At 36.7% G+C, this 21972-nt stretch overlaps 1 protein-coding gene across 4 annotated transcripts in view; it reads right to left on the minus strand.

The window, feature by feature from the left end:
• The window catches only part of PTPRA (protein tyrosine phosphatase receptor type A), a 144433-nt gene that overhangs the window by 96782 nt on the left and 25679 nt on the right, over window positions 1-21972 (minus strand). For 2 of the 4 annotated variants that reach the window (XM_037141189.2, XM_037141188.2), the window contains exon 2: window positions 1718-1799. The exons of 1 other annotated variant lie outside the window; for it this stretch is intronic. In XM_037141189.2, the coding sequence (XP_036997084.1) occupies window positions 1718-1744 (27 nt within the window). In that variant the 5' untranslated portion in view covers window positions 1745-1799. The remainder of the gene's footprint in view (window positions 1-1717; window positions 1800-21972) is intronic. One more of the 4 variants, XM_053671134.1, reaches the window with a different exon arrangement.

Raw genomic sequence — 21972 nt, forward strand, 5'->3', positions numbered from 1 at the left:
AGACCATTATGGTAAATCCAAGAAGCCAGACACAACAGCATATGCCATATGACTGCATTTATTTTTTGTTTATTATAAAAAGTTTCAATATAATTTAAGTGTTTATTGAAATTACCACTTATGTCTAATGAATATGCAGCAAAAGCAACATATTGCTCTGGCCAGGTAGCTCCATTGGTTAGAGTATCATCCCAATAGGCCAAGGTAGCGGGTTTAAGGGTTCGATCCCTGGTCAAGACACATACAAGAATCAACAAATGAAAACAACAAATCAATATTTCTCTCTCTCCCCACCCCTTCTTCTCTCTCTCAAACAAATAAAATTAAAAAAATGTTTAAGTGTTTTAACTTCAGAAAAATAAATATTCAGGCCCAGATGCCTTCACTGGTAAATCCCATAAAACATTTAAAAAGGAAATAACATCAATTCTATGCAATCTCTTCAAAAAATATAGAAGAGGAGGTACTACTTCCCAACTTTCATTTTTATACCAGCATTATCCTGAAAACAAAACCAGACAATAAACCAAAAGAAAATTACCTAATTTCCCTCATGAACATAGAAATAAAAACCCCCAAGAGGATATTACCAAATCAAGTGCAGCAACATATGAAAAGAATAATATACCATGATAAAGTATGGTTTACTCCAGGAATGCAAAGCTGGTTTAATTTGTTTTTTTAAATCAACGTGAATTATAGGTTGAAAAAACCCACATGAGCCTATCATTTGATGTACATTTGACACAACCCAACACCCACTCATGAGAAAAACTCTCAGCAAAGTTGGAATAAAAGGAATCTTCCTCTAACTGATAAAGGTGCCTTAAAAATAAAACACACAAAACCCCTAAAGTCTGATTACTTTCCCCCTAAAATAATATTCAAGTCCAAGATGTCCAATCTCACCACTCTTATTCAACACAGTACTGTAAGTCTTACCCAGTGCAATAAGGAAAGAAAAGAAAATTAAAATATCCATAGATTAGTAAGAATTAAAACTGTCCATACTTATAGAGGACATGATAATCTACATAGAAAATCCCAAGTAATCTACAAACAACAACAACAAACCTCCCAGAACTAATACATTTAGCAATGTCACAAGACATAGGGACAACACAGAAAAAATCATTCATGTTTCTATATAGTAGTAAAGACTAACTGACAAAACAAACTTAAAAACATATTTACAATCACTCCCTACAAATCTAACAAAACATGTTAGGATCTATATGCTAAAAACCACAAAACACTGATGAAACAGTAATCAAGTCAGACCTAATGAAAAGACATATAGTGTTCATGTTTTGGATTCATTACCAGGAAAAGAGCCACCAGAAAGGATAACTATAATGCCTTTTTTTTTTAGACTTTATTTATTTATTTATCTTTTAGAGGGGAAGGGAAGGAGAGAGGGAGAGAAACATCAATGTATGGTTGCCTTTCATGCATCCCCTGCTGGGAACTGGCCTGCAACCCAGGCATGTGCCCTGACTGGGAACCAAACCGCAATTGTCTGGTTCGCAGGCCCGTGCTCAATCCACTGAGCTACACCAGCCAGGGCAACTATAATGCTTTTAATCACAAAAAATAAGCTGCTCTTACAGTTTGGAAATAAAATGGAATGGGAGAGAACCAGATTTTAGCTTTATTTTGTGAGGACACTTACTTGGGGGACAAAGCCTCCTCACAGCCCTGGGTTTATTTCTCTTACCTTAGTTATTTGAACTGCATCATCCATTCCCACTCACTGGAATTCCATAAATACTTCTTTTTTTTAGTTTTGCCACCTGCAACTAAAGGAAAAAACCCTTAGAAGGGTGAAACAATCCTATTTAAATCTGTGGATTTGTTTCCAGGGAGAGGAATACACTTTAAGGAGATGTTTCATAGAGCTGTGTTTAACATTCCAGGAGCCACAGAACAAATCTCCATCTTAAATTAAATAGGTTTTAGATCACCAAAGAGCTCATGAGAACTGGGTGTGTTGAGAAATTAGGTCTATCCAGTGCAGGCAAGACGGAGTACTCCTCCCCTCTCCCAAAACTTGGACTACTGTATTTTGCTGTATATAATGTGCATTTTGCCCAAATTTTTGAAGGAAAAACAAGGATGTGCATTACATATGTGCAGTACCTGAAATACCTTCTTTCTGTTCTTGTGTTTTGTAATTATTTGTTACATAAAATTTCTTGTGCCATAATATGTTCAAAAACAAATGCTAAAATTCTTTTATAATACAAAAACCAAGTATCTAAAATATAAATAAATAAATAATTAAATTAATTTTTTTTCCCCCTGAAAGTTTGGGCCAAAAATGTGGGTGTGTATTATACCTGGCAAAATAAGGTATTCCACTGCAAGATTTTTTTTTTGGACTATTAGGTCCCTTGAGCTAGTTTTAATTGTCTTACAAATAAATTAAAGGACAGCCTTGCATAACAAAGAATTATCCTCAAATGCCAAGGCTGAAAACTCTGTACTATTCAAAGACCCATCCTCAGGTCCAAGTTCTGTAAGTCATTAGCTAAGTGACCTAGGCCAAACGTATTGACCTCTTTAGGCCTCAGTTCTTACTCTTGGAAAAAGAATAGAGCCTGAATTAAAAGTTCTCTTCCATTCTAATTCTTACGATACCAAAATAATAAAATTATATTGAAATAATACCTAACCTTTAAGTACACACAATGGGCCATACTGTTTTACATATTCTATTTCATTTAACCCGCAAAATAGCCCTATAAGGAAGATGCTGTCATTCTCTTCATTATTTGAATGAATAACCTGATACAAGCCGACTTGTTTAGGGTCACAAAGTGGTCAACAGCAGAGCCGGGACCTGAACCCGGCCAATATGATTCTAGAGCCCTCATTCTTATCATTATCTTCCCCATCTTTCTGGACCTATGGACAGAGGATTAAGAACCACATCCCTAAACTCATAGCCCACTAAACATCATAAGAGACTCTGGATCAGAAAAGGGAAAAAAGACACATTTTTCAAGTACAAATGGGCCAAGATTAGGAAAACAAGGTCCAATGCTGTTAAAGATCTAATGCCACAGGTTGCTCATACTCTGCACTGACACTGTAGAAGACAATACCTTTCAACGGAAAGGGTCTTCTGAATGTTCACACACTTGAAAATCCTAAATACAATAAAAACTTCATACAAAGACATTTATTGACTTCCCAATGACTGAGCCATGTAGTGGTCCGAGGTGAGACTGTCAGGTGTGCACTGCAGGCTGGTAGCTTCCCATACCGAATCTTACCCTTTTCCTTTTTTCTCACAGCCATTACTCTTCAATGTCAACAAAAGAAGTTGGGAGAAAACAAAGCAGGGAAATCTTTAGGACTGGATAAAAAGTAAAATGGAGAGATACATACTTCTTTCACATTGGTGGGTACAGGACAGTTAACATTTAACATTTAGAGTAAATAAGAGATAGTATGTAGGCAACGAGACAAGAGAAGTTTCATGGTCTTGTGCCAGGCTGTGCCTCTGAGGAGTCTGGAAAAGTACTCTGATATTTCAAAGGTAAGTTATACTGAACACATAAGAAAAATGAACAGGACTCACTTAAGGCAAAAGACTGACCTTTGTTGTTAACAATGTTGGGGCCTCTATACTATCCAAGTATTCCTGAACTATCTTCTATTGCTTATACATAACAAAAATATTCAAGGAAGACTCTGTGCTAAATTTTGCTCTTGAAGAAATATTCTTATGGCAGGAAAAATTGTTATATTTTGTATACAGTGTGCCTAATATCACCAAGGGGTAACTTATAACCAAACTGCTGGAGTTCTTAAAAAAAAAAAAAGCACATGCCCAAGTACTAAGAACTCAAAGACCAGGCAGTGGACTTCACAGACATTTCATAAGCTCAGCTTCCTTATCTGTTTAATCAAAAGTTGCACTAATTTAAACTCAGGACTTTTAGAGGAGACTGTGGAGGCAGTTCATCCTTCTGTTCTCACATGAGACCAATGCTCCAGAAAGGATGACAGTAACTGAGTGAGCAAAGAACAATCATTGGCTTTATTTCTCAATATTTGGGTCCATTTCTCCTTCCAGCTGTACTAGCAATGCAGCTACATGGAGATAGCACATTAAATACATAATTTCAAAGAGGCAAAGGCTGGTGGTAAAACACAAACCCAGTTATATCTTATTCTAAAATCTATGCTCTCCCCCACTGGTTGAATAGGGCCTATAAACAACGTACATCAATAGCCACATGAGGAAAAGGGCTTCTCTCAAGAAGAAAATACATGAACGAAGTTTCAAAGACCTGATTTAAATTTATCATAATTGTCACACAATTACAAAACTCATAAGTATGGTGCAATGTACACAGCCAGTGAGACTTTCTAATCACTGTCTGACTGAACGAGTGAAATAAACTGGAAAGGCCAAATCCTTGATATAGCAGAAACTCCTATGCCAAAGATGGGAAACAAAACCTTGTGGCAAATTAGAGAGACACCACAGTGGTTCCATTTCCTACTGTTAAGAGTCATTGCCAGGAAGTCCTGTGTTTACTATAGCAACAACTGGACTTGCTACTACTCACCCAGTTTCTGCCTTTTTGTTTCCTCAGGAAGCAGACTCAAAAATCAGGCTCCTGATCCCTTTTTTTAAAAGAAGCTTCCATTTAAAACTAGAAATTAATAAATGCATATATTAAAAATGTTACATGTTGACTGACACCCAAGATTTCTGTAAATTCAACTCAATCTTTAAAGCACACAGTCGTATTATCTTGCAATACAGCATTCTATAGAATCTACTAAAACTCTCCAGCTACTAAAGTCTAGGAATGCTGAATAAATAGTAACATCCTTTAAAAAGCTTAGCTAAGCTCTCAAGAAAGTAGAGAAAGCTGCCAGAGCTGGAAACAAAAAGTGAAGCAAAGGCCAGAGGTAGAAGTAGGTACTGATCTTTGTATTATCCCCAGAATACAAACACATTTGTATTTCAGTAACCAACGGGATGGAGGAAAGGAGACAGAATGCAGGAGAAAAATAAAAAGGCTCCTGAGCAAGGTGGGGAGTTGGATTTAAGATCTCTTGCAAAGTTGTAGTCCTCAGAGGCCTATGCTCTCAATGAAAATAAACAAAGAAAAAACCCACCTGCAATGAACAAGAACACCAGAAAGCTTGTCTGTTTAATCTACGATAAGGGGAGAAAAGGGCTCCCCCCTGAGAATTTTAAAACATAGACATATGCTTCACAGGGATTTGAGGTCTAAATGTACTTAACTCAATCTTATGATTTAGGAGCCTCCCCAACATGAGAAATTAGCAAAAGTGGCCCATGCCAGTTATATCCCTAGACGTCTCCAGTGGATAAAAAATGAAACCACTGGGGAAAGGCAAACCCTCAACACAAAATGCACAGGACACAGAAAACAGAACAGTCTCATAAAAACTATAAAATCAAAACCATAAGGCAAACATAAAACCCTCAGTAATTAATAAACTAGAAAATGTATCAGAGAAATTTATTCAAAATGCTGCACAAAGATATAAACATTCCCTGATCCAGAAAAATAACTGCAGAACTAAAAGATAGAAAGCTGACTGTAAAATTTATATAGAAATACAAAGGACTTAGAATATCCAAAACAATTTTGATAAAGAAAAAGAAAGTTGGAAAACTATCTGACAGTGAACAAGGCAGTATGCTATGGGTATAAGAGTGGACATGTAAGCCAAGAGAATAAACTGGAAAGTACAGAAACAGAACCACACATAGATATTCAACTGATTATCTACAGAAATTCCAAGGCAATTTAATGGGAACATAATAGGCAACTGAATAGTGTCAAAACAACTGGATACCTATATGGAAAAAATGAACTTTGACCTTTAGGCTAATGCATATACAAACATTAACTTGAAAAATTTTTAGATCAAATATAAAAGCTAAAAGCATAAAAACACATAAAAAACTTTACAATCTTCATATATTGTATTAATTTTATATTAGTCCATAACAAATTATCACAGTTAGAGGTCAGAGTCCAGACACGGGGTGGCTGAATTTTCTGCTCAGGGTCTCAAGAGGATAAATTCAAGGTATCTGGCACCTAGAGCTACATTCTTACCTATCTAGCACTCAGGGTCCTCTTCTAAGTTCACTTGGTTATGGCAGAACTCACTTCCTTGCAGTTACAGGACTTTAAGGTCCCTGTTTCTTTGCTACTTCCCACCCGCCAGCCATGCTCAGTTGCTGAAGGCCATCTACAAAACTTGCCATATGGGCTTCATCATCTTCAAAGTAAACAATAAAAAAAAAACCCCAAAACTCCCTCTTATTGAATCTTCATGTTTCAAATCCTTTCACTTCTTCTGGAGTGAGATCTTAAGGGTTCATGTGATTAGGACAGACCTATCTGCAAAATCTCCCTTTTGCCCTGCAACATACTAGGCAATCACTATAGAAACATCTTCATCATAGCTGCAAAATACCCAAATTCCCAGAAAAAATATTATACTAACATGTGGGTTAGGTCAATCAAGAGTCATCTTAGGATTCTGTCTACCTACAGATAGACAGACTTCTTAGATTGAACACAAAAAGCATGAACTAATTTTAAAAAGTGATAATCTAGACTCCATCAAAATTATAACTTTTTGCTCTTTGAGAGACCATAAAAAAGCAAAAAATGATCTCCAGACTTCTGGTCAAGATGGCAGCATAAGTAAACATGACCCACCTCCTCATGAAGCCACACTAAAATTACAACTAAAACAGAGAACAACCATCACTTTGAACCTTCAGAAATCGAGTTGAATGGAAGTCTGATAACTACAGAATTAAAGAAACCACATCCATCCAGAGTGGTAGGAAGGGCAGAGTCATGGGACAGCCTGGTCCCACATCTACTTGTGGTAGATAATAATTCAAGAGCGATATCTCAGGAGCGAGGAGTCCCAGTCTAACACCAGGCCTCCCTGCCCTGGGCTCTGGTGCCAAGAGGATAAGTCCTCATAATTTCTGGATACAAACCCAATGGAAATTGAGTCAGTGGAAGAAACTTCTGGGAAGAAACTTCTCCCTCCACAGAGCCATAGAGCCAGCAGGCTGGTGCCATACCTGAGACTCCATCAACCTAGCTAACACCATTTGCCCAGCCCTTGAGATTCCCTAAGACTCCACTCCACCCAACTTATGGGCCCACCCAACTTATGGACTCACTCAAGCTGCTTTTCCAAATGAATGGTTGGTCAGGGCTCATGCTTCACACCTTCCTAAATCCTATCAAACAATCAACAGCCAGCCTTTGTGAATCCCAAGCTCCTGTACCTCTTGCAAAGTGGCCCAAGGCACTGCACTAACAGCAACCAGCCTAGATTCACAGCTTGGCTTCACTTGAGAGTTTGCAACCCCAACACAAGTAGCAGCCATCTCAGATTGCTTTATAGCTTAGGCAGGGTGGTCCTGGGCAGAACACAGGTGGAGCTGACCTTGGCCCAGGAAACCCCAGAGCCTGCACACCCAGTGGACAGCTACAGAACAGGTCAGAGCACCACCACCCTGGCTCTGCATAGCTGTGCCTCCATGGCAGAGGTTTGTGGTCAATGGTCACATCCAGTCTTTGCAGCTGACTGGCTTGAGTAAATCCCTCCAACTGACCTGCCAACAGCAACCAAGGCTCAACTACAAGAGAAGGGTATACTCAGTACACATGAAGAGTATACCTCAAGTACTGTAACAGGGTGTAGCCAAGAGGGGGGCCCCAGAAAAGAATTTGGAATGGGGTCCAGAGCTCAGGGTGTCCAGGAAATATTAAGATGTCCTCACCCCCCCAGGGGGGAGGGACAAATGGAGCAGGGCCACTGAGAGCTGTTTTGCATTGCAACAGTTTTGCAGCTAACCTCTGGAATGGTCATTTAACATATCTATAATCTTTAACTGGTTTCATAGATATGTTGCATAGCTGTGGCCAAGTTTTGAGCCAGGGAGAAGGGAGTGGCTTCTACCCAGGATGTAACTGGGGGCTGGTCCCCTGAGTCACAGCACCTGCATGAGAGCTTGGAATTGATTGGCTCCATGCCATGGGGCCATACCTGCACAGACTAATGATGGCAGCCCAGTAAAGCTGGGAGGGTATGGGAGTCCTGGCAGGTGTAACTGATCATAGGAGGAGTCGGAAATGGGGCTGCAAAGGAGGATGGGTGCAGAGATTTGAACCCAGATACGGCAGCCATGAAGGGAGAACCATGTGGTTTTGGCCAGAGTGCAGACCCCTGCAGCCAGGTGAAAGGGAGAGCCACACGGTTTCAGCAGAGTAAGGATCCCCTCTTGGCAAGGTGAAAGGGAGAGCCACACGGTTTCAGTAGAGTGAAAGAGTACCACTCGGCTTTGCCAGAATGGGGAGCCCTGCAGCCAGGTGAAGAAGAAAGCCACATGCTTTTGGTCAGAGTGCTGACCCCTGCAGCTTTGGTAGAAGAGGGCCACGTGGCTTTGGGGTGCCCCCTTTGGCTGAGTGGCCTGGAAAGCAGGACAGACTTTGACTGGAACTTGGTACAAAGAACTCTTGCCAGTGGACCATGAGAGGGTGCCACATGACTTTGGAGTAACCAGAGATCCTGCCTGGATGGTCAGCACAGCTGACGATACCAGTGGCCTGGAAAAACGGACATGTGCTCTTTTCCTGATTTACAGTACCTGGAGTTGGGACAGTGGGAGAAGGGAGCACTGTGTGTGTAGGTGTATACCCTAAAGGACTTTGATATTTTAATGGAGGCATTAGGCCTGAATAGCATTAAATAAACATTTCGTTTCCTTTTCACAAATCTCTGGCATTGAGAGATGTCTTTCCTCTGGTGGCAGACAGACGGGCCCAACAGTTATTAGTATATGTCCTTGGGAGGGGCCCCTGTTGTTCTGTAGCAGTTTTTGGCATCCCTCAGTGGGTCAAATATTGCCCCCCTCCTTGGACCCCTGTTCAGTAACAGTACCAAGTTTGGGTGATAGGGGAGGCTGTGCCACTGGACTCTACCGGACACCTACTACATTAGGCCATGCTACCAAGACAGGGAATCATAGCAGCTCTACCTAATAAATAGAAACAAATACAAGGAGGTGGCCAAAATGAAGAAACAAAGAAACATGGCCTAAATGAAAGAACAGGTCAAATCTCCAGAAAAAGAGCTAAATAAAATGGAGCTAAGCAATCTATCAAATGTGGAGTTAAAAACACTGGTTGTAAGGATGCTCAAGGAACTTAGTAAAGACCTCTACAGCATAAAAAGAGATCAAGTAGGAAATGAAGGATACACTAATTAAAGAACAATTTGCAGGGAAACAACAGTAAAGTAGATGTAGCCAAGAATCAAATAAATGATTTGGAACACAAGGAAGCAAAAAACAACCAATCAGACAATAAGAAGAAAAAAGAACCCAAAAAATGAGGATAGTATAAGCAGCCTCTGGGACAACTTCATGTGTTCCAACATTTGCATGAATGGGGTGCCAGGAAGAAAAAAGAAAGAGCAAGAAATTGGAAACCTACTTGAAAAAATAATAAAAAAAAGTCCCTAATTTGATGAAGGAAATAGACATGTAAGTCCAGGAAGCACAGAGAGTTCCAAGCAAGACAGATGCAAAGAGGACCACTGCAAGACACATAACAATTTAAATGCCAAAGCTTAAAGATAAAGAGAGAATCTTAAAAGCAGCAAGAGAAAAGCAGTTAGTTACTATAGGGGAGTTCTCATAAGGCTGTCAGCTGGTTTCTCTAAAGAAACTTTGCAGGCTAGAAGGGAATGGCAAGAAGTATTCAAAGTGATGAAAAGCAAGGATTTACTACCTGAAGTACTCAATTCAGCAAAGCTATCATATAGAATGTAAGGCAGATAAAGAGATTCCCAGACAAGAAAAATCTAGAGGAGTTCATCATTACCAAACCACTGTTATAAGAAATGTTAATGGGATTTATTTAAGAAAAAGAAGATCAAAACTATGAACAATAAAATGGCAATAAATATGTACCTATCAACAACTGAATCTAAAAATCTAAGCAAACAAGAATGGAGACAGAATCGTGAATAAGAAGAGCATTTTGATGATTGCCAGACTAGAAAGCAGGGTGGAGGAACGGGTGAAGTGGAGAGGGGATTAAGAAGTACAAATAGGTAGTTACAGAATAGCCAGGGGGGGTATAAAGTACAGTATAGGAAATAGAGTAACCAAAGAAGCTATTCATGACCCATGGACATGAACAATGGTGGGGGGATTGCCTGAGGGAGTGGGTGATGCTGGGTGGGGGGGGGGAAACTTGGGACAACAGTAATAGCATAATCAATAAAATACAAATTAAAACAAAAACAAAAACCCAAGCCACAGGCTGGGAGGAATAGATCTGTAATACATATACATGACTGATGAACTGTAACCAGAATATATAAAGAGGTATTACAACTTGAGCATTAATATTAACAAATAATAACCCAAAACAATGGGCAAAAGACTTAAGATAACACTTCAGAAAAGCAAATGAACATATAAACAGATGCTCAAAATCACTAGTAATCAGGAAAATACAAACAAAAACCAAAGTGAGACACTACCACAGACCCATTACATAATTACTAAAAAGTAAAAAGCTGAGAATACCAAATACTGGAAAGGATATGGAGGAAACTGAAACTCTTGAACATTGCTGATGAGAATGGAAAGTGTAAAATTATGGAAAACAGTTTGGGAGGTTCTTATAAAGTTAAAATCCAGCAATACTACTCCTAGAATGTACCCCGAAGAAATAAAAACATATATCTACACAAAGACTAGTATACATATGTTCCTAGAAGCTTTATATATGAGGGAATCAAACTAGAAACAACCCAAATGCTTATTAACATATGGAATACAAACTAGTTAAACCTTCAACTCCAGATCAAAAGTATTCAGGGAAAAAATGTTAAGTCATTGCTGACATGTACTATATATTGTAGTTAGACCTACAATAGTTGTGTCTGTATTATACACGTAGACTTTTTTGGTCATTATTCTCTAAACAACACAGGGCTATTTCCTAAATAATAAATACCATCTACATAGCATTTAATTGTATCAGGTATTATAAGTAATCCAGAGATGATTTAAAATATACTGCAGGATGGTTTGTAGGTTATAGGCAAATTCTACACCATTTTATATAAGGGACTTGAGCACCCAAGGACTTTGGTATGAGACGGGGCAGTCCAGAACCAATCCCCCATGAATACTGAGGGATGGCTGTATAGCACATGCATACAATGGAATACTACTCAGAAAAAAGAAAAAAAAGGAATTACTAATACACCTAACAACATGGGTGAACGTCAAAACATCATGCTGGGTGAAAGAATCCAGACAAAAGAGCACCTACTACAACTGACCTTTGAACACTGTGGTTTTGAACTGCAGAGTCAAATGAAAAATCCCTGTGTAAGTAGACCTGTGTGCAGTTCAAACCCATGTTGCTCAAGGGTCAATTGTACTCTAACTAGTAAGCACTTCAAAAGAGACAAATCTAAATTGCATCGACAGAAAGCAAACCTATAGTTGCCTTGGGCCCTAGAAGGGGGTGGAGTGTGACTGGGAAGGGCAATGGGAACATTTTAGAGTTAAGGGAATGTTATATATCTTGACTGTGTTGATGGTTGCTCAAGTATATAAATTTGGCAAAACTTACCCAACTCTATATGGAAAATGGGTACATTTTATTGTAAGAAGATTGATTATACCTCAATAAAATTGATTTTTAAAAACATAATCTCATATCATACCCTGAAGACATGGCTACAATACAATCTTGTTGAACAGTCATTCACAATAAACCTACACACAATGTAAAAGATGGAATGAAAGAGAAGCTAACAGCTAATTAGTTGCTATTTTAAGGTCTATGTACTGGTGTTATACGCCATATCAATAAAGAGGGAAAACACATGATCATCTCAATGCAGAAAAAGCATTTAACAAAGTCCAATACCCCTTTGTGACAGAAACACTCAGCAATGCTTGTAGTGGCCAACAATACTGTCCCACTACGCTTTTGTCTGTGCATCATCTCACAAATCCACAAATTTACCCACTTTTCCTTTTTTTCCACAGATTCACCATACACTACAGATGTCACTTTCTGAAGTATCCGTGTATAAACTGGCAAATGTCCTCTTCTTTTTTCTGGATGTATTATATCAATGATTAATTAGCACTGAACCCATGGCCAACAGCACTGTAACTTATAACCGAACAAAGTTTACTTAACATGCATTTTCCCCATAAGGCATATATCACAGCCTTCCTGAACTAATGTATACTAGATAGCACTTTAGCCCTATGTTTAGGAGTCATCTTAAACACTGAAATCACCAATAAAAAGCATAAAATAAGTCCAAAACACATGGCACCAAACAGACTGTGAAAAGGACCCTTGTTTACAATATGAGAGCTGAAACAAGAAGGCAAAGAAAACATCACCTTGTATGACCTCAGCTAGGAATGTATCTGTTGAACCATACAAAATTTTCACTCCTCTGTGCATGTATATGAATGAACATGAGAGAGAGTACTGATTTTAGCATTACAAATAGATTTTAACAAGTAGGTGAATCTGCAAATTTGGAATCTGCAAGTAATGATGGTCCACTGTACTTCCTTCCTTCCTGAATAATTCAGCCTAAATACCATTAGGTGATTCTGAACAAGGTTGGCATACACATGGTCTCATAAGAAAAGACAGACTGGGTACATCAGAGGGGCTTTTGAGCAACTAAGTAAAATATATTAAGAATTATAAGAGCCTAGTTTCTCCATCAGAGAGACAGGACTTACAAATATGAAAGGAAGAAAAATAAAATGAATTCTGAGGTATTGGGCTGGAATCAAAGGTGTCAGTGTGAACACACAGCATTTTAAAGAGAGAGAAATAGAGACATGGATGCATTTGTAAGGATATATATGTTTGTGTATGTACACACTCACTGACAGTGCCTAGGAGCAGTGAGGCCCCAGTAGAACAATCATACCTAGCATCCAGACTTGGTTTCTAAATACATTCTCCAATAAAAGGAACCAGGGCTCCTTGAAATGTCTGTTTTCAGGGCTGGGGCATAAAAATAGGAAGGGACTGAATATCTTGTTCCATCAGAAAGTAAGGAAGGGATGTGATCAAAGAATGATAGGACTTGCTGAAAGGATACAGGAGCCAGCTTAAAGCCAGCAGCTTCCACTGGGCAAATCTGGGACAAATTCAACATCAAATAACAAATTATATTAATAGATAATAACTAATTCATTGAATAAAGTAGGAATCCATATATCCTTTAATAAATATAATAAAATAAACAAGGAAAAAAGAAAGCTTTTCCTTATAATGGTATGTCAATTGATGAATGTGGAAGAAATGATGAAACTAGAAAAATCATCATTTGGCAACCACTATAGTAATAATATAGCCAAGAAATATCAATGATGCTTAAACTAGTGGGTCAAAGTTTGACAAGAAATGATATTACCATGGTCACAAAGTGCCTCCTTCTCACAAAAGGCTTACTGACTACAAGTGGAAAAAATAGATAAATTTACAGTAGAGAAAACTGGCAGACACCATCTTAATCAAGTGATCAAGGTTAATTAACATACATAAATGGTACACAGAAATTGTGTACCTCTGACAGGCTAGAATAAGAACACAGTACAATTTATGTGGTATTCCTCACAAAATGTATATTCTGAATCTAACTATGAAGAAATATCAAACCCAAATAGAGTAACAGTTCTCAAAATAATTAGTCTATATTCTTCAAAAGTAACAAGATGATCAAGTCAAAGACAGACATGACAACTAAATGCAATGTGTGATTCTGAACTGGATCCTTCTGTTACACAGGATTAATAGGGACAAATGGTAAAACCTGAATGGGATCTGAGGATTAGCTGGTACTACTGTATCACTGTAAGTCCCTGATTTTATAATGGGTGTGTTATGGTTATGTAGGAGACTATCCCTGTTTGTAGGAAATACACACCAAAGTATTTAGGGCTGATGGCCATCAAGTAAGCAATTTACTTTCAGATGGTTCAGGGAGGGGAGAAACTCTTTGTACTATTATTGCAACTTATCTATAAATTTTAAATTATTTCAAAATAAAGTACAAATGCAAATACAAAAAAAGCACAAACCCATGTCTCAGTATTATAAATACCCAATTCTTCCTTATTAAAATTTCCAGATAAAAAGTACTCCATTACCCCTACTTACTTTTACTAAGTTTTATAATACTGTATCAAATTTTTACACTGTCCAACAGAAATTTCTGTGATGTTGAAAATGTTCTACATATATACTGTCCAATATAACAGTACATGAGGCTGATGGCTATCATATTAGACAATGAAGCTCTAGAAAACAGAAAAGCCATAAAAGATTTAAAAACTTTTTCATAAAAATGTTTTAATACTAATTAGATTATAAAACAAGTTATGTTACTTTATTTTTTCTGTACTTGCTGATAAGCTAATGGCCCTGTATATTTTTCAAAACTCTTATCTTCTAATTTCTTAAGTCTGAATATCTATTATAGAATCAACCACCTATCTCAGGTTGAGAGCAGTTTTTTGTTTTTCTTTAAACTGACTTCCCTTTTGGTATACCATTCCTACTGAGTCATACCCATGTCTTCTCCACTTTCTGAAGTATGCTTTTCTAAAATCTAGGGATGTGTGCATGTCTACCCAATATCCCCCACCTCTGTCTCTCACAAAGTTACATCACAAAATCACTTTCTCCTAAACTTCTTATAATTTACACTTCATTGTTACTCATCTTCCCCCAGTTATAGCTGCTAAACTATATATAATTGGTATTACAAGTTTATTTCCTGCCATGCTCAAAATAAGGTTCCTCCTGATCAGATCAGTTTATTTCAGGAAAAGTATACTAGTCCTTGTCTACATGAAATATGCTAATTATCACTTACCCAATCATTCCAGTATTTTAAACCAAGCTCTAAAAGCCCAAGTCTAGTTTAATGATATCATCTACATAGAAAATAGGAAAAGAAAAATAGCATGTTTCATGTACATCAAATTCTACAACTTCCGATTTGAAAAGAAATGCGAAGTAGAATTCTCATGCCTGGTGATACACCTTGGTAACCTAATGCCTTGAGCAAATGCAACAATACCATCCACTCACCTACCAGGTTGTTTTTATTCATGACTGACTTAATTCAGAACTAGAAAAAGATGCACCCATGAAGTTAACACTTACGCCAACCATTTTCAGAAACATTTAACAAATACAGAAAAGTCTAGGATCCCACCAAAGATACAACTATTTTTAAAAAGAGTTGATTTAGAAAAATCCCTTCAGCCCGGGCTGTTGTTGCTCAGTAGATTGACTGCTGGCCTGCAGACTCAAAGGTTGCTGATTTGAGTCCCAGTCAGGGCACACACGTGGGTTGTGGGTCAGGTCCCTGGATGGGGGTGTGAGAGAGGCAATTTACCAATGTTTTCCTTACATATTGATGTTTCTCTCCCTTCTTTCCCCTCTCTCTAAAAGTAAAATTTAAAAAGTCTTTAAAAAGAAAAATCCCTCTACCCCCTTGCTTCTATTAATAACTACTTAAAACAAAAATAAAATTAAAAAGCAATTCCAAATTCTTAAATTCAACTATTACTTATAAGATACTTAATGAAACCAACAAAGTTCTAGCTCATTTGAAAAATCAAACCCTTGACTTTGATGTTAACATGGCATCAATGCAAGTAGTGCCCCTAACTAGGTTGCTCTTATAAAACAAGCCAAGAAGATACGAAAGCCAAGACCTGGGTGGGAGAATCTGATGGAGCCTATACTTCACACGTTCTGTCTTCTGAACAGAACATGTATAGATAGCTAGGGCAGGAAAGGAAAAGGACTAACCCTCTTCTCTCTGCTCCATTCGGGGATACAAAACACAAGACAAATGGATTCAAACAGATTTCCCTGTCTCTTGATGAGCTGACAGATGTTACCAACATTGCTTGGTTGTTGTTTATTCAGGGAGTCAATGCCAAGTTTGAAGTAAACAACTAAAAACCAGAAGTTGAGAAAACAAACTAATTTAGTACAACCTGAAGTGGAAACTGCTGAGATGTGTTAATATAATTGATGATAAAAATATGTGTGAAGTAGAAAAGGGCTTATGATATTTTTCATCAAGTACTCTGGAAAATACTTGAATTTATCATGTGCTTTTGAACCAACAATGTTGATGATGAACTCCATTCACTGTCATGGACTTAAATCATCATAAATATAAGCTGAATAACCTGATTTACCTTACCACACAACAGCCTGACAGCTTAGCAGTAGTAAGAAGTTTTATTGTGATTTTTTATTTTTTAGTAAAAGGTGAAAGACTTATATGATCTGAAGAGAAATCAGACTACATAATTTATTTTTTTAAAGCCAGGGTTGAAATAGAAATTTTTCACTTGAAAAATAACTAAATAAAATTAATAAAAAAAAAGAAAATTTTCAAAAGAATAAGACCTCTTTTGGCTACTATTATCAAACAATGAATAGTTCCAAAAATTAGGTTTACTGTTGATTTCATAATATTTTAAAAATTCAACTAAAAATTACAGGGCCAAACAGTACTTACATGTGAATCAGAAATTGCATGCAGATTAGATAAAACTAGTATGGTTTAGATAAAAACTAGTATTTGAATGAGAAATGTGTCAAGGTGATTTATACACTTCCTGTGCTGTCAGAAGTTCAAACAAGAGGAGAGATCTCAATTCCCAAACAAATTTTCAGAAGATACACAGGGTGGGGCAAAAGTAAATTTACAGCTGTGAGTACATGAAACACAGGGTTTATTCTTATATTATTATTTATTATTATATTTTTCTCCATATGAACAATTGTAAACTGACTTTTGCCCCACAATTGTTATTTTCTTAGCTCAAACTACGTTTTTGTTTTTTTTTAACATTTAACTTATTTATTTTTAGAGAGGGCAAGGGAGGGAGAAAGAGAGGGAGAAAACATCAGTGTGTGGTTGCCTCTCATTCGCCCCCTATTGGGGACCTGGCCTGCAACCCAGGCATGCTCCCTGACTGGGAATGAAACAGGCAACTCCTAGTTCTCAGGCCAGCACTTAATACACTAAGCCATACCAGCTAGGGCTCAAACTACAGTTCTGGAGGCATTTTCAGGACTTTCAAATGCAGGTGCAAAGAAAATTTCTACATTTCAAAATCAATTTAATAGTGCAAGTATGGAGCTTCTACCTAACCTTCAATTCAAAGTACTTAATCTGAAATGTAATGATATGCTAAATGGCAAATATTAAAAGAAAAATCTAATATAATTCTATAAATGTTTTTTCAAGTTATTAATATGCTCATTTAAAATCATATGCTATGGGCTGATATTAATACTTGGCTGTAAACCTGCATAAAGACACTTTCAAAGATAAAATATGTAAAATCTCATTACACATTGTATTAATAAACATTTTAAACCAACTCTGATAATGGGAAACACTGACTCTGAACCCCTACTAAGCAAAATATATCACCCTAAAAGAGAATTCCATTTTCTCATTAGTGTACTTACATCACAAAAAATTATACTTAATAGAAATTCATTATTAATTTAGTATTAACAAAATATTATACTTGAATTTCATTAATAAGATATTTGTGAGAATTGTGTTTTCTCTTGTTATAAAGGCTATTACCTATGCAATAGCCTCAACTTTGCTTTCTGGCCTGCAAAGCCTAAATTATTTACTCTCTGGCCCTTTACAGAAAATGTCTGATGACCTCCTTTAGAGAAAAGTTTTCCTTCGGAGCATATAAAAACATCTCCTTTATTTCCTCCAGAGACTGGTAAAAAAACCTTTTACCCAACAAACAGGACATGGCCTAGGTTAGTACAGAAAAGGTACAGTAAATTAGGTAATCAAAAAAATACATGTAACATATACTTGACTTCTACTTAAAGCAAATATATTTACATTCATTCATCTGCCAATATTCTGACAGAAAGCCAAGGCCTTATCTTTGAGTACAGATGTACTAAATAATGTTTCGCATGTTTATTCTTGCATATATCATATCCATAATACATGTCTGTGATTTAAAATTTCAATTTCTTTAAAGCAGAGCAAGAACTTAGGCAACCATGAGACAACTGAATATCAAACCATTAATATGATTTCCCCTCCTAATCTTTGAAAGTATTCATGTTCACAACTAATAAGATAGTAACTGGGGGGAGGAGGATTCTACTTATCCAATTCTTTCAAGATCTTCAACTTAACTTTCTTAAAAACAACTATTTTTTACTCATATTGCATTAGTTTATATAATATGTAATTAGGTTACAAAATCACAATAATAACTGGCATAAGCAGGTGTGAACCATACTGATACCTAAAGTATAAAATTCAACTAGTGACTGCAGAAGGCAAGGTATACATTGAGTAGTTTATCAGCTATGAGTTGCTTCTTACTTTAAGAATCACTCAGTATATTCTAGAGAAAGGATAAAGAATGTGGTTACTTCAGTAATTTGGTTAAATATACTCTATAATCTGGTGATCATTTAAGCATAGATTAAGTTAGCAATCTTCACATATTTTTTCACCATACAGACCACTGTTGCAGGACCATTTTATTGAATATTCCACCCTTTACTCCTTGATTTTTAAATGTTATTTTTATCACATTTATCACATTATCTAAACTCCCACACATGTCCAGGTCTGTTTTGGAACTTACTATTCTGCTCAAAATACTTGCTTGCTGATTCTAACACGAATGCCAAGCTATCTTAAATACCTTTAACCTTCTGATATATTTTACTCTGGATAGTCAAGTATTATATACCTTCCTCATTCCTACCACCCTCCAATTATTATTCCTTTTCAAAATTTTCTCAATTGTAAATTTACTCATCCAAATGAACTGCATGTGCAACTTGTCAAGCTCTCAAAAAGGTACACCCCATTGGGCTTACAAAACAATCTGTATTAAGTCTGCAGAATAAGTTGGGGGATGCTGACATCTACACAGTAACTTTATAATATCTAAGTCTTTCACACTCAGGTACATAGCATAAATATCTAATATGTTTACATCTTTTAAAAAATCCTTCAGTAAAGCCTTATCATTTTCTTCATATTAGTCTTGCATATTTCTTCAGTTAATTTGTGCTCCCTCCTATCTCGTCATTTTTTAAAATTTAAAATTCTGCAAGTGTAGCACTTTAACACAGTGTATAAAGAATTAAGCATTGTAAGAGATCATCCACACTTCATCTTTCTCCACTCCAAAACAAGAAGCTGTCAAAGGAAGAGGATGTGTCTTATTTACCTTTGAAATCCTGTCATCTACCTAGCATGTAGCAATCAATCAATCAATCAATCAGTCTTTCCCAAACTGACAAATATCTTGGTAAGTTATATAAACCAAATACTAAATATTTATAAGGGACGAGAAAATGGGTGGTTTATTCATTTGGGGCAGGTAGGCAATTAATTTCTAAATCCTCCACTCCTGGTAACCTTAAAAATAGTACATGTCAACATGTCCTATTGCCTTAAAAATAGTACATGTCAATACCTTTCTTTCTTCCCCTGGCCTGTGTGGCTAAGTTGGTTGGAGCGTCACCCCATGGACTGAAGGGTTGCTGGTTTGATTCCCAGTCAGGGCACATACCTAGGATATAGATTCAGTCCCAGGTCAGGCATATAAGGGAGGCAACCAATCCATGTTTCTTTGTCACATCAATGTCTCTCTTGCTCTCCTCCCCCTTCCTCTTTCACTAAACGCAGTGAAAAAATGTCCTTGGGTGAGGATTAAAATAAAAATTTAAAAACCTTCCTTAAAAGGTCTTTCATGAGTTCAGTACAAACATTCTCTAAATTTATTTTTCAGCCTCTACAACCTCATCAATAGTTCTATTTTTTGTGTATAAATAAAATAGCCAAGTGCTCCCCAGAAGTTTGGTGTGTGAGAGAATTCAGCTTATTTACTCTTCACCATAGCCCCATGAAGTGGATAGTATTATCCCCCATTTTGCAGATGAGGAAACTGAAGCACAGAAGGTTTAAATAATTTGCCCAATGTTACATTTCTAGTAAGTAGCTGAGATGAGATTTCAACAAAGGCAGTCTGCTCAGAATTCACAAAATATTTTTTATTTTATGTTTTATTTTATTTTTAAAAATTTTTTATCATCACCCAAGGATATTTTTTCTTTGATTACTTTTAGAAAGAGAGGAAGGGAGAGTGAGAAAAATCGAAATGAGAGAGAAACATCCACTGACTGCCTCTGGTACATGACCAGATGGGGTAAGCACCCGGACTGGTGATCAAACCCAAAAACTAGGTACGTGCTCTGACCAGGAATTGAATCCACAACTCTTTGATTACAGGATGACCCCCCCAATCAATTAAGCCACACAGGCCAGGGCCACAAAATATTTTAAAAAGTACATCATATCATATTTTAATTTCACTAGTGACTAGACTTCAGTTAGTCAGTTGAAAACCTTCACTGTGCTAAATAAAGCTTAGCATAACTACTTTTAACATTTTGAATTATAAAATTAAAAACAAAAAATAAAATCCTTAAATTATAATTAGCAGTGTTTTAAAATATTCTTTAAAAGGATTAAATATTAATAATTCTGTATTTTATAGTCCTGACATTTAAATTAGACATAAAAATCTTGAGTTAAATCACTGAAGTTTTGTTCAGCAACCTGTTAACACTTAACCGAATCACTTAAATCTGTTTAACATCATTCCCAGCCCCCCTCTGGGACGACCTGGAATCATTTGGCACCAATGTTCCCAAAATGTAATATTAAAAAATTCTCATGTTTTTAAAAGAAAGGATCAGACTAGTGCTGGCAGCAGCCAAAGACTGAGTTTACTGAGTTTACTGCCTGGTTTCCATGACTGCATCAATCTGAGACCAGCGTAAGAGAGAAGATGTATCCTTGGAAACCAACTCTTCGCTTCCTTCAATTAAGAAGGAAGTAGGAAAAAAAGAGAGAAAGGGCTGCAGAATAATTTAACTTGTGTTCAATATGCCCATGGCACATGGTAATCACGGGCAAAAGCCCTGTCCTGACCAAACTGTGAAAAAACTGTGTGGCACCTAGTAGAAACCCCCACACTGGTTTTATAAAGAATATCTTATGATCCATATACAATATGTACATGGGTGGAGCAAAAGTAGATTTACAGTTGAAACAGAGTTTATTCTTATGTTATTACTTATTAATCATTACATTATTTCCCATACAAACAACTGTAAACCTACTTTGCCCCACCCTGTATCTTGGTTTCAATTTTAACAGACAATAACAAAAGAAACTGTACCAATAAGAACTTTATAATATCTAATTAGTAACAATATTTAGTATTCCTTCAATATCCTTACTATAAACTGTATGCAACCATCTAAATTGTTACACACATCCTGCAAAATCTAGAAATGATTTTCTAGATTTCTTTGCTTTAGGTGTTGCAAATTGTAAAACTTCAAAATAAAATTTTTTTATATGCGAGAGCAGACTGAATATATTTATGAAAGTACCTATACTTCATAAGTTATAGATTCATTCATCTCAACTACATTTCTAAGGTAAGACTTCCTATGAAGTACAAATGAACTTTAATGAAACATTAAATATGGCTTCCCAGGTTTTCTCAAACCAGGGCCCTCCTTCCCTGGGACTATAAATATATTTCCTGTAATCAATAGAAATGGCTAGAGCAAGCCCTAGGTTCAAAAGAACTAAAAATACATTATTGTACATATCCTTTCTTCCGCTACCCGCCCACCATTCCAAGAGGAACGGACAGAGGGAAATGCATAGTTGTGTAAAGTTCAGCTGAAAGCACTGCAGAGACTGTAGTTTTTATTTAAAGGGCTACCTTCAATTTAA

Source organism: Artibeus jamaicensis, unplaced genomic scaffold (genome assembly GCF_021234435.1).
Source record: "Artibeus jamaicensis isolate MK-2021 breed Jamaican fruit bat unplaced genomic scaffold, CSHL_Jam_final contig_685, whole genome shotgun sequence".
Classification (NCBI taxonomy): Eukaryota; Metazoa; Chordata; class Mammalia; order Chiroptera; family Phyllostomidae; genus Artibeus; species Artibeus jamaicensis.